Source organism: Microchirus variegatus (genome assembly GCF_963457635.1).
Source record: "Microchirus variegatus genome assembly, chromosome: 8".
Taxonomy (NCBI): Eukaryota; Metazoa; Chordata; class Actinopteri; order Pleuronectiformes; family Soleidae; genus Microchirus; species Microchirus variegatus.
Window position 1 is genome coordinate 6241775 of NC_139809.1, and position 16068 is coordinate 6257842.

General features: G+C 41.8%; 1 protein-coding gene across 1 annotated transcript in view; it reads left to right on the forward strand.

The window, feature by feature from the left end:
* Positions 1-16068, forward strand: part of nell2a (neural EGFL like 2a) — a gene marked incomplete at its 5' end in the record, with an annotated part of 92600 nt that overhangs the window by 61277 nt on the left and 15255 nt on the right. The window contains 2 exons of the mRNA XM_083893977.1: positions 851-973; positions 1781-1876. Coding sequence (XP_083750103.1) covers positions 851-973; positions 1781-1876 — 219 coding nt within the window. The remainder of the gene's footprint in view (positions 1-850; positions 974-1780; positions 1877-16068) is intronic.

A 16068-nucleotide genomic window follows, 5' to 3' on the forward strand; every position in this document is an offset into this window, starting at 1 on the left:
TATTACGGTAATTTCACTTGTGCTGTTGCAAATCAGCGTCTTTATCACCATATAAGAGCGAGTTGGAAAAAACAGCTGTACGTAAGTTTGCATTTTTTGGCCTTGAGACAAAAAGTCAAACAAATTTGATTTTAACTGTGTGTTGTACTGTTCAAATTTCAAATTTAACACGCAAAAATATTGTGTCCATGTATATTTTCTCAATTAAACATTTTGATTTTAATTTTAAATTGTTAATACACTATTTTAACATGCGGTAAATTGTAAATAACTGCCAGATATTGAAAGTTATTCTGGAAAAATGCACTTACTCACAGGACATTTTCTGGCCCTTTTATGATTAAAATGAACCAAAAAAAAAAGTAGAGACGGACATTTTGAAACTTAGGTGTTAAAGGGTTCATGGCTATTTCTGCAATTTAAAACAAAAAATGTATAATACAACACAAGATGGCGGATGAAGGGTTTTATTTTCAGTTGCTCGTCGTTGATTTTGATCCTTTTCATCATTTTCTACCAAACATAATCAACAAATTGCAGCAGAACAAAACATCAGAGACCACTTTATTAATAGATTCATAGATTCTCACTATAAAATAATTTAACCCCAGGTTGACTCTGAAAGAAAAGCAATACCATCCATTTATTCATGGCAAAATAAAAACTTGTTTTCTTTAATCGGTTATTTTCCTGATAGTTGTCGCGATTTGCAGACGTGACGCTGATGTGTTCATCTTTTGCCTGACGCTTGTTTCCAGAAAGACGCGAAACACAAGCGCGGTTATGAATGAAGAGCGTATTGAGACCGACATCTGTTGTGTTTGTTTGTTTTTGTCGTCTCGTTCCTCAGAGCACGACGAGTGCCTCAGTGGACTCCACAACTGCGACGAAAACGCCTTGTGCTTCAACATGGTCGGAGGCCACAGCTGCTCCTGTAAGCCCGGCTACACTGGCAACGGGACGGTCTGCAAAGGTAAGAGTCGCCGTCGTGTTTTGCTGTTTGTTGTGACAAGTCCTCAACACGTATACGCGACTAAACAAGACGTGGAGAAAAAACAGGCGGCTGTCAAGGTTTTGTTTCATCTGTGAGACGTTTGTGCGTCAGTTGATAACGTCCCATGTTCTAAAAATGAAATCAGAAGCCAAAAAAAGTAGCTTAAAGTCATTTATTTTCACAAGAGCAGTTATTACAGTTACACAAACAGTATCTCATGCATATTAAAGTACAATCTATTTTTGAAATTTGGACTTTTACTTCACTAATCTAGGTTTACCTCGGTTTAATGCCTCTCTGTTTGTCGCCTGCGCAAAGGCTATAATATTGACTTTACCATTGCTGTTTAATTAATCATTGTGATTAGAAATCTATTTTAAAATGGCCTGCACAGGTTTTAATTCCTCTCCAGGGGGGAGTGTGGAAATTCTGGGGTAGTTTCCCAAAAGTCATTAAGTTGCTTCTAAAATAATAATAAAAATAAGACTGGATTAGACTTTTACATATTTGTCTGTTACATTTATTTCCATTACACTCTTGTCAAATACAGTGACTCCTCTGTGTTTTTAGGAGACATTAACTATCAGTCTGCTGATAATGAACATTTTTTTAAATGAACCATGGTGAGATTCATTAATCAAAAGAGACGGCAGTGAATCCCGTCACTAAATTAGCTCTTATTCTGTATGCAAATACATATGCTGCTGCTGCTGCTGGTCTAATTACACACTTAAAGGTCGTCAATCTTAGTGAGAAATTTGCTCTTCTGCTTTGCTTTACCTCCAGCCATGTGTGACGGACTGTGCCAGAACGGAGGAACCTGCGTCTCGCCTAACAACTGCGTTTGCCAGCAAGGATTTACTGGGAAGAGATGCGAGACGGGTAAGAGCTCATTCTAGATCCACTTGCTACTATTTCTCTCCTCAAAAAGAGCTCAAGGACTCACCTCCGGCTGAATCTCTAAGAACAGACGCGAAAGTAAGACAAATGGGAGGCTGTTTATGTTCCGTGTGTCCGAGAGGGAAAGGACGAAAGGAAAGATGAGAAGTTTTGGAGTTTGTCTTTGGCATATCTAGGCTCTTGTGTTTGGGGAAAGGCAGTCATTTTTCTTACTTTGCTGCGCTGTCTTTGCTCTGACCTCAACAAAACATCAGATCTGTAAACGCTGAGATGTTCACACTTTCATACACACGTCTAATGTGTGTGTGTTTGAGACTGCGGGGTATAAATGTGTGTTTCTGCGAGTGCGTCAGACTGTGTGGGTCCGTGATCCGTGGTGAATAACGAGCATGCGCCTCTTCCAATGGCCCAACAGAGGATTTGAACTGCAGTTGCAGCAGTATGGGAATTACCCCCTATATCACAGCCCTTTATTAATCAGCGTGGCATTCCTCACATCAAATGCAAGTCACAGCTGCACACGTTTCCTAATGCACTATATCTCAAATGAAATCACGAGAGCCGTATTAAAAGTATTAAGTCAGCGTGTGTGTGTGTGTGTGCGTGTTAGTGCTGAAACTGTTATTTCCATTACTAAACATTTACTACAAAAAAAACATTGAAAAATGTTGATCCGCATCCTTGAAATTATATATAAATATATATATATATATATATATATATTATTATTATGAAGCCAAACTGTATCCATTTTAAAGATTTATTTGCTGCTCTCTTAGTGCTAAGTAGAACCATATAAGGTTCTTCGGCTTGTCCTCATAGGAGAGCTCTTTTTGGCTCCAGCTGGAACCTTTATAAAAAAGTTTCTACCTGGACCCTTTTGGAGGGTTCCAACAAGAACCCTTTTAAAACCCTTTATTCAAGAAAGGGGTTTTAAAGGGTTCTCTGGATCAAAACGGTTCTTACTGGAACCATTAGTGTTACCAAGAACCATTGAAAAACCCTTTAATCAAGAAAGGGTTTTTCAGAAGCAAATGGCTCCAGGTAGAACCATCAGCCCTTGTAGAAGAACCCTTTTGGATCCCTTATTTCTAAGAGTCTATATGGAATAAAAAAAAAAACTGAAAATATTCACATTTAAGAAGCTGAAAACTCTGATTGATTGATTCATAAATCAATAAATAGATTATCAATAGATGAATCACTGCAGCCCTTTGTGTTTATAATGAAGGCTGGGTTACTACTTGATCTCACGCATGACAAATAAAATGTCCGTCACGACATTGTGATAAATCTCTGGGCTTTTGGATCCTCTTCAGAGCGATTGCCTTCGCTCCACCGGTGAATTAAGGTAACCAATGGAAAGACGTTGATCCCGGTGCCCTCGCTGTGTTGTTTTGTCTAATCTATAGCAGCGACACCGTTCTCATCAGCCATTTTAACCCTCACTGGAGTGTCCTTCAGGAGACGAGCAGCCCAGCAAATAGAAAGTTCACTCTCTCTGTGTGTGTGTGTGTGCGCGCTTATGGTTGAATGAAGCAAACGGAGTCTCTCTGCTTTCTCTCTGAATCAGGTATTGATTGCACATAAAGGAGTTTTTTTTTTTTTTTACGAGGTGTCCTTTTTACTGCCTATCTCAAAGTAAATGAATTTCCTCATGCTGCTGCCTGCCCTGAGACGCTGAGGAAAGTGAGTGAGAGCGAGCGCTACAGAGAATGCATCCAAACCATAATGACTTAGCCTTCTTCTTCCTATTTTGTTGCAGAAAAGGTTCTGCGGCCTTCGTCTTTTGGTAATGGCACAAGAGCTAGGCAATCACACATTTCATTACCCCTCCGTAGTGTTTTAGATCCCTGCCTTCGTTTGTCCGTCTCTCTCTTTTTTTTGTTGTTGTTGTTGTTGTGAATGTTCTGTGAAATCAAAAACACTTCCAAAATAGTCCGTCAAAGGAGAAATCTCACAATCTCCGTGCCGCGGTTTTAGTTCAAAGGGATTTGTCGTGTCAGTCGATATCTGAGAAACAGAAATCCACAAATAAATGTGTTTTCGTAGGAAACATTTCTTTGTATTTAACGTTAACATTATTGAACATTTTGTATTCCCGTCGGATCAATTGCAGCGCGGACGTGCTTAAGTTAGGTTTCTGTTCTTAAATTCACTAAAATTCACTGCTCTCTCTTTTTAATCACTCTCTAGTTTGCTGGACCGTTGACAAATCCTGCACAGTACAAGCTGCAAACACACAAGTGCACATTTTATTATGGATATTACTAAATAAGGGATTCATTTACATATTAGTGAGGTAAGGTGGTTGGCTGGTTTGCTGTAGGCCTATTTATCTATAGCAACCAAACAATGGTATTTGCAAACGTATAAGATAGTCCTTTATTTGTCCTGGAGTGGGGAAATGTACATTGTTACAGCAGCAAAGACAGTAAAGATAAAGATAATAAATAATAAACATGCATTCCCCAAAAATACAATACAATATATAAAGATATTAAAGGCGCCATATGTAAGAATTAGGCCAAAAACGGTTACTACACTCAAAATACAGAGGTCTTTTAGGTTTCATTTTCTGACGTAACTGGCAACCCGTGGTTGCTCGGCAGCTGAGACTCTACTGACTGCAATGATTGGTAGACGGCGGTAGGTGGCGCCACCACGTGCCAAAAACATGATTTCAAAACATAAACAGGATTTCTGGTCAGCAAAAGATTTTTTTTAATGCAAATATTTTGTCTGTACTGTTGTTGTTGGTGAGTTCAGTTTGTTATATGAACATTATTCCGGAGTCTCTGTGACAAATTAGGAGGATTTTATGGCCAGTTGCTTTAGATTTATTACATAATGCACCTTTAAAACTAAGACTATTAAAAAAAAGTTAAAATGGAATAGAATGTATAATGTACATTATAGACAGTTTCCAAATTATATACAGTATGGACTTGATATTTACATTATAAACAAAGATTGCGCATGGGCATGCATATTTGTTATTTATATACCACTGTCACTCCTCAGTCACCCGTGCTGAGTAAATACATTAAGTTAATGTATGGAAACTTGGAATGGAATTCCATTTCCTTTAAGCTGCATTTTCTGAATCAAAAGTCCATTTAGCTCCATTGTTCTGCCATGGATGGATACACAGACGTTCGAAAATATGGTTTATTGCTATTTTATTGTAGTATTGTATCCAAAAAGCTGATTAGAATTTGAGGTTTTGGAGTTGCGAAAACTCTGGCACTCCCTTTAGGTTTCAAGTAACAAGATGTTTGTCACCACCGTGGCGGCTGCTGCTTGCTTCTGTGTGCGCGCCTGTCTCTCCTCTTCCTCCCACAATTCCTCCCGATCGTGTCCGAGTCAGCGCTGTGACAGCTTCCATTGTCGTGTGTTTTCTTCTTGTCCAGGACCACAGGTCACAGTCCCTTGCTACCGGGGCGAAAGCCTCTGCCGCTGTTTAGAGACGTCACCGATCTTTCAGTGTGAGAGTTGCCTTCCAACTGTTTTTTCCAACAACAGTTTATAGTGCCATCTAGAGGAGAGGCTGAAATTTACAACAAAGACCTGCTGCTCTGCTCACCCCCTCCCTTCCCTGAGCGCTACGGTATCCGCAGCTGGTCAAATGTCGTCCTCGTCGTCTTTCTCCGTGTCAGCAGATGAGGTTCGTGAGGCGAGGGAGAGGGCGAGCTACCGCGGCCGTAGCAGACGAAGCGGAGAGAGAGGAGGCGGGACTTCCGCTACAAGTAAAGAGACGCTTGTTTTGTTCTCTCGCGTTTGTCCTTACAGGCTCCGGTAGAAACATGGCGTCTTGCTGCTAACAGTGGCTATGCAACCGCGGTCCGCGGTCATGTTATTTAACATGACTTTTTGAAACACTACGAAAATGAAACAAAAACTATTATACAGCAACTAGACAATGCAGGAGCACATAATATGTATAAAAAAGTGGATTTTGGGTTATATAAACCCATAAATACTACATATTGTACCTTTAAGACACTCACAAAGATGTATGGAGGTTAATGTACTATAGGATGTGCCGCTCATGCGGGAGATGGAAATGGTTGAAGGGGGATTGAGAACAATAGTTTGAGTCGAAGAGATGGAGATGTATGGAGAGAGGGTGACGGGTCAAAAAATTCCAGGAGCGAGAAAGGAGAGATAACGACTGGGAGGTTGGGGGAGGAAAAGGAGGTGAAGTGGAAAGGAAGATCCAGCGATGTTGGAGGAAAAACTGACAGATGCAGAGATGGAGGAAGAAATGCACAGAGAGAGATGAGTGGTTGGGAGGGTGAGGGGTTAGTGAGTTGCCTCCGCATTTGGATGCAGAATGAGGCTGGCGGAGTCGCTGCTGCTGCTGCTGCTGCTGCTGCTGCTGCTGCTGCTGCTGCATGGAGGAAGCGAAGCAGAGCTTGGTGGATGAACATGGAAAGGCTTTCACTAAGTCTCTGCGTTCGCCATTCCCAGAACCCAGTGAGCTTTTAGAGGCGTCCCCGGGGAAACGCCGCCGCTCCCGCTGCCGCTGCGGCAGACTGATGGCCTGTCATGAGACACCGAACGGGAGCTCGTCAAGGCAGCGAAGATGCACGCACGCAAGTCTCAGCACGCGCACATACGTTTTACAGTATGGTTACGCTAATAGTTATCCGTTTCCCCGTTTCAGATTGTGCCTTTTCTTTGCATTGAGGTGTGGACACTCGATGTCTGACTGTGTGTAATTGTCACATGTGTGCGACTGTGTGTGTGTGCACTTGCTGACTTGTCATTACTATTCAGGGGGAATGGATGGGGAGGGACAGGGGACATGCAGTGCTGACAGACACACACCAGCAAGTGGGAGAACCCTGACACATCATGAATTATGCACGATACAGCTGTGGCAGGGCGCGCACACACTTCAGTCATGGATATAAATGGAACGCAAGGCCAAGCCGTGTAATGTTTGCCCCCGAACATGCAGCATTGTGGGATGTTGTCGCCCCCCCCGGCTGTCATCGTTTCCTTATATGGGCTTGGGTGAGAAATGCTGGAATATTATGTTTATATTCTACAGCGTTTTCTTTTTTGGCTTGGAGGAAAAGTGAGAAAACGTTGTGCAATAATAGCTTTGCGGAGATGATTTTGAACCTGTGCCATGAGATGGAAGCTCACTGAAAAGATCTCTCATTTCTTGAGATTATTCACTTTTTCCAAACTTTTTTATTCAGATTCAGTTTTCATTAATTGATGGGAAACTAACTTCAGTTCATTTGGTGATTTTGTTCCTGGTCCTCCACTCTCTGATCATCTATGATGAGGTGAAGTGGCATGTTTGTTTGTTTATTTAGTTGGTTTTGGTTCATTTGGTTGTATCCCTCAAAATTCTCTCTTCACTCAAGTCAGTTTAGATTAAATCCATCAATTCCTAAGACTCTTTAAAGCAGAAACGATGGAAAATGATTGAATGAATGAAATAATACTTTTCCCTATAAGAACCCTCCACCGTCTGCTTCCCCTGTATAAACCCAAAGAACCATTAAATACAAATCATAAATGAGAATAAAAATTACTATATCAATCACCGAGAAGACGGGATACAGCTGGTTTTAGAATGAACATTTACAACCTTCAGCTCGCAAAACATGTGTACGTGAGAAATGTTCGCAGGTTTGACAGAATATGCCGTGTTTTCATGTTTAAAACATGCGACTAATGCGCGCGAATAAAAAAGAGGAGGTGGATTCTAACGGAGAAAAGCAGAGGAAAACGTGGCACTGTTGTGAGATAAGATTCATATTTTATTGAAGACGTAAGCTGAAGGATATTGTTGTTGGTGGTGGTTTTCACTGCAGTTGTTTTTTTTTTTGGAACGTTGCGTTACTGAAACAATAAGCCCTTTTCCTTTAAGGCTGCACTGAAAAAATTAAGATAATAAAGAGTTTACATCTCTGTCCATTAGCGCAGTTTATTGTCATGGCTCTGAGTGCATTTTGCATGAGTGGAATTGACAGATACATTCATGCATCATTTTCCTTGGAGCTAATGTTAAATACACCCCCCCCTCCACCTCCCCCTCCCCTTCGGGGTTTAAAGAGAGGATATATCACGGCGAACTTAAAAAGCACATCATTAAATGTTGTAAACAAACCCATAACCTGTAAATCATAAGTGTTCCGTCGTCTTTGGATAAGTGGGCAGCGGGAACGTGATTTAAGTGTCTTTATGCTGATAATGCATTTGGATATACAGCAAAGAAGATTCATAACAAAGTCTTTATCATCGCTTTTTGCTTTTAGGAAGAGAAAAAAAAAAAGGGCCTACGACTATAAATATTATTCGCATGCTTGATTGTGTATGCGTGGAATAATTAGACACAACATCTGTGAACATCCTCTCCCCCTGTTTAGGTCACATTCGTTTTTTATGAACTGAATTCCTGAACTGTTCCTACGAGATGAACGGATAGGTTGTCTTTCCTTTATCATCAGCTCATTACCTTCTCCTTTCAAGCCCCCACAAGCTTATTAGGATGCCTGACCACTAGATAGAAACGACTGTGTCACTGTGCCATCACGTCTGTAAATAAAGGCCATCTTTCCTCGGCTGGCCTCTCCTGTCGTTTCCTCTGAGGATCCGCTGTGCCGCTGAAGGGGGGGCCAGTGAGCACTCGACGACATGTCGGGGATGAACACACCTCTCCCTTTCATCTTCTAATTCATCCGCAGTCTCCGGTCCCCTCGAGCACTTTTAATCAGCGGCGCTGAATCATAGAGAAGCTTCTGTAGTTTAGCATCAACAGTGTTCTTTAAGGACAAGGAGAAAGAGATAAAAAGATTTTTTATGTTTGGTGTTAATGATGCAGTTTAGATTTGTGACTCCTACACACTCCTGGAGGGGTTATATTCAAAAGTGCAGTCGGGGGGGCCTTGGTGCATTACACCTCCACTGTAAACTGATGTTTTATTGGGAGGCAAAACTCTCATTTTCTCGAGTCATGATAATTTAGCAGCGTGCATCGTCCGCCGAAGTGATACTCTCATAAAGATGAGTGCTATAAAGAGAGGGGTGTGATGTTTATGTGGCTGAAATGGTGCTGTTTTTGTATCAGAGCTTTGATTTTTTTTTTTTTTTTGCTCCGTCGATCAATTTTTATCTCTCTTTCTCCCACGTATGGGGAAGGAAAATGGATGCTTCTTTTATTTTTATGAAAGGAGAGGAAAGAGAAAGAAGTAAGCCAAAATTACGCCAATGAGGTGAAGAATCGGAGGCAACAAGTGGAGGACTGTGAGTTCATGAGGGAAACAGGGAGCAGACAAACATTTTGTTCCCTCAGACCTCATTTACATACAGTACTGTAGAAAATATCTTAGCACACCACCACCACTGTTGTTTGTATGTCTATGGCATTGGTTCTCAAAGTGCGGCCCGCAGGCCAGTTGATAGTTTGAATCCAGGAGCTACTAAGCTTGTTAAATGTTCATTGGACATTGCTGGATACTTGGGATGTGAATCTTTGGGTGGCTCACGATTCGATTCTGATTCTTAGGGTCACGATTCGATTCAGACGATTCTGGATAAAAAAATGGATACAATGCATAGTGTGTTAAGGCAAATTATGGCATCAGAACAATAGAGTTTGTGTAAGATGATGTGATAATGTGATCACACAACGGCAAACTTATGACAAAAGTTAACATTCATTCATTCATTCAAAACAAATAAAAACTTACTGTACTGTATGTAAGTTATTTTTTTTAATAACTTACATAAAGAAAAGCTTAGGCTATCTGCCTTTTTCTCCCAGAAGTCACAAAAATAAAATGTACGCAAATAACACAAATTTGTGTTTTCTGTGGTTTTTAAAAAATAGAAACTTAAAAAAAAAAAAATATATATTATTATTATAAAAAACATTTTTTTTCAAAAATCGATTTTTGAAGTTTATGAATCCATTCAGAATCGTGGATGATTAGAATCGCGATTCCTATGTGAGTTGATTTTCCCCCCCACACTTACTGGACACAGACCAATAAGTGTAAACTGTAGAACTGCAATCTGGTCTTTAAAATTATTACAAATGGGATTTCTTTCTGTTTTTTGTTTTTTTTTCCTTTGGCGGCCCTCAGTCCAATGTTGGGTTCCTAAATTGGCCCTCAGGTATCAAAACTTTGAGAACTCCTGGTCTATGGGATGATGTGACTGGGAGTTTAGCAACACACACATGTGTATGTATAACGCTTAAGCATGTCTTTTCTTTTTGACATGAATAGAAGAACAAACAGGTTTTACCCACAACATTAATTAAGGTTACGCTCGTTCAAGTGGGAAGATCACACTAAATACTTGACACTTGAACCCACATATGTACATGTTTTCAGTATTTTTCTGGATGTGTTCGAAAGTGCTTGGGAAGTAATTATACTATATGGTCATTACAGCATTGCTAACATAACAAATCAAATGTTGGCCTTAGACCTTTGTGTAGGAAGATAAGAATTCTCCCCTGGGCACCTGACACTCCGGCACAGGTAGTGAATATTTAAAACCATATTCCCAATTTTTTCTTTTTATCCTCCGCCCTTTGACAGCTCCCGTGATGCATCGCAGCCGCTCTCCCCTCCCGCTCTTATGCTCCACGATTTACCCACAAGGCCCCGGGGCACCGTGACTGCTTCAGCTCAAGCGGCTTGTTTAAGCACAATGATTATGTATTCATTATTTATTTAGAGACGCCCTTTCAAAGCGCTCACTCCATCACCCATAATTAGTGTGTCTTAATTAGGCCCCGCTAATGGCCAGAACTGTCGTTTAGCTCAGCGCAACCTGCTGCTTCTACCCAAATGACACATCTCCCAGGGATATGTTGCTGCTGGATGCTGCTGCTGCAGTGCAGCGCGCTCTGCACTGGCACTGGACGGCGACATTGCTTTAAAGGACAATGGATATTAAATTGCGTGGTTTATGCTGCCGCAGCATACAGATCGACTCTTTTTTTTTTGCATCCTGGTGCTCTAGATTGAGATAACAATCGGATTCCACGATGAAAGATAATGAAGTGGATCACTGAGAATGCATGTTAAAGGGACAGTGTGTAGTATTTATGGGTTTATATAACCCAAAATCCACTTTTTTATACATATGATGTGCTCCTGCATTGTCTAGTCGCTTTATAATAGTTGTTGTTTCATTTTCGTAGTGTTTCAAAAAGTCATGTAAAATAACATGGTCGCGGGCCGCGGTTGCATAGCCACTGTTAGCAGCGAGACGCCATGTTTCTACCGGAGCCTGTAAGGACAAACGCGAGAGAACAAATCAAGCGTCGCTTTACTTTGAGCGGAAGTCCCGCCTCCTCTCTCTCCGCTTCGTCTGCTACGGCCGTGGTAGCTCGCCCTCTCCCTCACCTCACGAACCTCATCTGCTGACACGGAGAAAGACGACGAGGACGACATTAGACCAGTTGCGGATACCGTAGCGCTCAGGGAAGGGAGGGGGTGAGCAGAGCAGCAGGTCTTTGTTGTAAATTTCAGCCTCTCCTCTAGATGGCACTATAAACTACTTATTTCCCCTTTAAGACTGTAGTGCATATACAGATGCAGGAAACGGGAACGTTTCTCTGGTAAACTGGTTGGAAACACGACGAGGCATCCACGAAAGGTTTCAGAAGTGCATTTATTCTTTACTCATAAAAGCCAGTTCTTCAGCAGTTTGACAGGAAAAAATGCATCTTGTCCTCAGTCTGGTCTGATTGTTCGGATTGTAGCTACAAAAACCACCACAATGCATGCGTTGGACCTTTAATCACTATCTGAACAGGGCCGCTAATTTGCCTTTTCCCACCTTCTAATGACGACTCATTAGTGTTCTCATTATGACCAGCTTTCTGCCGTTGCTGAGGCTGTGCAGCTGTTAATACAGCGACTTGCCCTTTAAGCTGAGGCAGCAGTTACCAACTCGCGTTTGTTTATAATGTGTCTCAGTTCCCTTGTCGGCTCCGTTGTCAATCACGCGTACGCCTCACAGTCCTCCCACTGTGGCTCTAAAGCAGCATTTCTCATCCATAGAAGCCCTTTGTCGTCTCGCTGTTCAAAACCAAAGCAGTAGCGATAATTCTGAAACGCACTCTAAACGCGTGTTTTGACCGCAGAGAGCAGCTGTCTGCGTTTGAACTCGATCGAAAAAAGGTCGAAGGAATTTCACAGCTATAGGTAAGCAATAGAGAGCGTCAGCGATGGGTACGCGCTCGCAGCTACAGATACTTGGCGCTCGTTTCCGATCTACCCACGAGGACTCCTCCACTCTGCCGTTCGAGTGGTTACAGATATAGATTTGCGTTTCAGTGTCTGTGTCGTTCAGGACTAGGCCAGTGTGTAACTTCATTTGCCTCAGGTTTCACGATGATTGATTGATCGATTGATTGATTATTCGAGTTCACACTTTCTCAACGGAGACCGCGAGGACCGGTGACAATCACTCGTTCTGCATAAAAGAGCAAGGATACCATTTCATGCCTCATCAATGTGTCATGTTCTTGCCAATAAAAGCCCCGTACACACTTTTATCAACCTGGAGGCTCTGCAGCTTGTTCTCAAACGCCGTCTTAAAATGTGATCTGACGTGACAAATTCGGTTCGTTTCCAAATCCACTTATTTGCAAATGGTATCTGACTCCGCTGAGCGAGGAGGGAGGCTCTGTTGTTATGCTTTTTTTTTTTTTTAATAACTCCCCCTGGAGCCTATCAGGATTATCAGGTAGACCACTGTGGAAGAGTAAATCATTTTGAATTAGTTTACTGTACAGGAAAATGTACATATGGCAGCAGTAGTTAGTCCAAAGCAGCAGAACTGTATGCCAACCCTCCTGGGGCCATCTGTCACTCAGAGATGCTAAATGACATGAGGAGGGAAGTGTCAAGGGAGGAAGCATGGATGGATGGATGGATGGATGGATTTACTGTATGGCACAGAGCTGCACCTGCTCAGGATTACAATAGTTAGCAATGTCAACAGGAAGAAGTTGGGGGGGGGGGAGCAGGAACATTAAAGGTCACACAGAGTGGTCCTGTTGCACATATATGTTAGTTATGGAGGTCTACTTACATATATTAACTTGTTTTTATGGTCAAAAACCTCCTAGTTTCTGTAAACGAGCCAATAGAAATCCTCTTTTCTGACAGTGCTTTTCAGCCGCGATGTTTCAGAGTGAACTTTCACCCCCAGAAGACAGAGTCTTGTGATTGGCCAGTACTATCCAGCACATCCATTCTCAGAAGCGCAGCGCCCCCCTCTGGAACGGCGGATGCACTGCTCCTCATTATCAAAACATTGTTTTAACAGTGTTTAAAAATAGCTTCGTCACGACTCCCCGCCGCAGTCCCTTTTATGACTTTAAACCGGAGTCAGACCCAGAGTCAGAAGACACTGTTGCTCGTGAAACACCTCCACAACGGACGTTATTCTTCTTCTGCGGTTCAATGTACGTAACCGGATGTGCCCGGACTACCGCCCGGAGCAGGACGATCGGTTGTTCAGGAGAACCGCTGCTTACGTAACTATTACAGGATTTTCAGTGATCTCGTTGAGCCCCGAGATTACAATAAAACACAACATTCTCATCAATGGCTGAACTGTTTGTTTTCGAACCGTCAGGGCTTCATAAACAAGGTAATGACGCAGATACACACCAAAAAAAACAGCGATAATAGGAACTTCCGGTCTAGTTCCGCTTTAATGAAAACGATGGATAAAGAAGAAGAGGGTAACATCGACTAACATCTGAACTCTACTTATTTCTGCTCAAACATGGAGCAACCAGTAAGAATGAGCGAATGTGACGATGAGGACACCACAGGTTTTGGCCTCAGATTCGGGACAGATTTGAGAAAATACCACATAGAAAGGTGAAGGCAATAGATGAAGAGAGAAAGGAGGGGACGATCGTGGCACAGCGGCGGCAAGCTCAAGAAGGAGCAGAGGAAACCGTCCACTTGTTCTGTACTTTGTCTTCAGAGAGTTGCCTTAATAAAGCCCTTGTTTCCAGGCTGTCACTCAGGATAACGAGTAGGAAAACTGCAGTCTGTTCCCTTTCCCTTCATTGTCTCTCCCCTCCTCTTCATCGAAGCCCATCCTCATCCTCCTCTCTTTGTGGTGTTTCTCTGCGAGTCACCGTGTCTTTCAGTCAGCCAAAATAAATGTTCTTCTGTGGCCTTGACCTCTCCGAGAGATTCGCAAAGATGGTTTTTCATGTTGTTTGTGTAGTCATTTTTATTCATTCGGAGCAGAGTGAGTGGGGGAAAAACATGACATGATTTAATAAGAGGAAGCCGAGCACTATAGCCACCATCTCAGACTCAGCAAACCCCCAAACCCCCCCCCACGAATCAGTCAAGACGGAGCTTTCAAGCGGCGCTCTTTTCGACTTGTCTGGTTTTTTTTTTTTGATGATTTAATTACGATGATCTTCTATTATCATTTACGCAGGATGATTGCAAGCGCGTTGTATCTTTGCTCCCTCACACATTCGATCTTGTCGAGCGCGAGTTGCGACAACAGTGACTTTGGCGGTTACTAAAGCGGCACTTTAAAAGTTGATTTTTTGACGGCGGGGCTGAGATGCATCATGCCATAATTGTGTCTGACAGGTTTGACTCAGATTCTTTTCAAAAAAGGAAATGACATGTCTTTTGTTGAGGGCGTAACCCTCTGTTGTTATAGGCAGACAGTGGAGCTTTTAAAATCCCTGAATGAAACTGGCTGAAAATAACCCATTTGCATATTTTTAGATTGACTTCACCATTAGCGTCTGTTATAAATAGTATCTGACTGCTCAGTTGTACTTTGAACAATTTCCAACAGCCTAATTGGGGAGAAGAGGATAATTCAAACTAATTAAACTTGATTTTATTAATATACAGCAGGATATCTCATGCAGCTTTCTCCCTTTTAAAAGCTTCCTTGTGTTTTATCACGGTGACGTTCACAGGCAACAAAGAGCAGAGGATATTGCTCTCCATGTGTGGGAATAATATACATTAATTATAAAGAGTGGCTGGTTATTGCATTTGCTCTAGGCCTGTGATTTCTGTCCTTTTCACCTGGCATCAATGTCTTAAGGAGGGAAAATACAGGACTCTCACCAAGGTAATGTAATTAGTCAAATGAGAGCATTCGCTTTAACTGTGCCGCAGGTGCAACCATGAGAATGATACACAACTCCTTATATGGACATCCTGGGGGGCGTGCATTTATAGGTTTGTATATTTAGGCTTTAAAAATGCATTTTTTTTCGTGTTCTTATGTGTTGTTATGATTTTATATTTTATATCGCATTTTAAGTCGTGATATAAAGTAGCAATAATTGTGCAGAAGTCGCAAAATAGACCGTTTTTATTTTATTTTTTCTCATATAAAGGAGCCAAGTGAACACAAATTCAATCCGATTTTAAACAGTTTGAGTACTTTTTGCTCAGTTGTGTATAGTTGGTAAATAAAGTTGGAAAAAAAATAAAAAAGAGAATGTTTCATCACATTCTCTTGGGTTGTGCTTTGAAAAAAAAAGGATATAAGACATTCTTATAACCGCTGTATATACTGTGCGTTTTAGCATAGTGATGGAAAAAAAGCAGCCAAGGGTTGACTCAGACAAATGTGGGTAATTTTTAACTAGATAGGCCCCTAATCTGTGAGACATTTGATCAACGGTTAATCTGCTGTAGAAATTCTATTAAAAGACTGAGGACTCATTAGCCAATAGATCTTAATTCCATTATTGCCTGGGCGGTGGGGGACCATGAGCCCGTCTGCCTGTCTCTCGGTGGGGGACACTGTTTCAAGCAGTCGTATAGAAGGTCAGACACGGCACACTGCCATTTTCATAATGAGAGCGGAGCATCATGCATCAGGCACGGCCATAAAAACCCCATCATTGGCTATGCAGGCACATTTAATCACAGTGCATGTCTGCTCCGAACATATTTAGTCCTACTGTGTAATAACAGGATTTATGTCCCCCCTCTTGTGTGGCCCTGGCCCTTTTTCTTTTTTGAATTAAATATAAGATGAAATATCAGGGAGATCTTCTGGGCTCTCTCTTCTGGGACATTCGGAAGTATTAGATTGTATTGTTCTTGGTTGATGTCTGGAGGAAAAGTCGCCGGGTGAAATATACGACGGTTGAATGGGAACGGTGGACT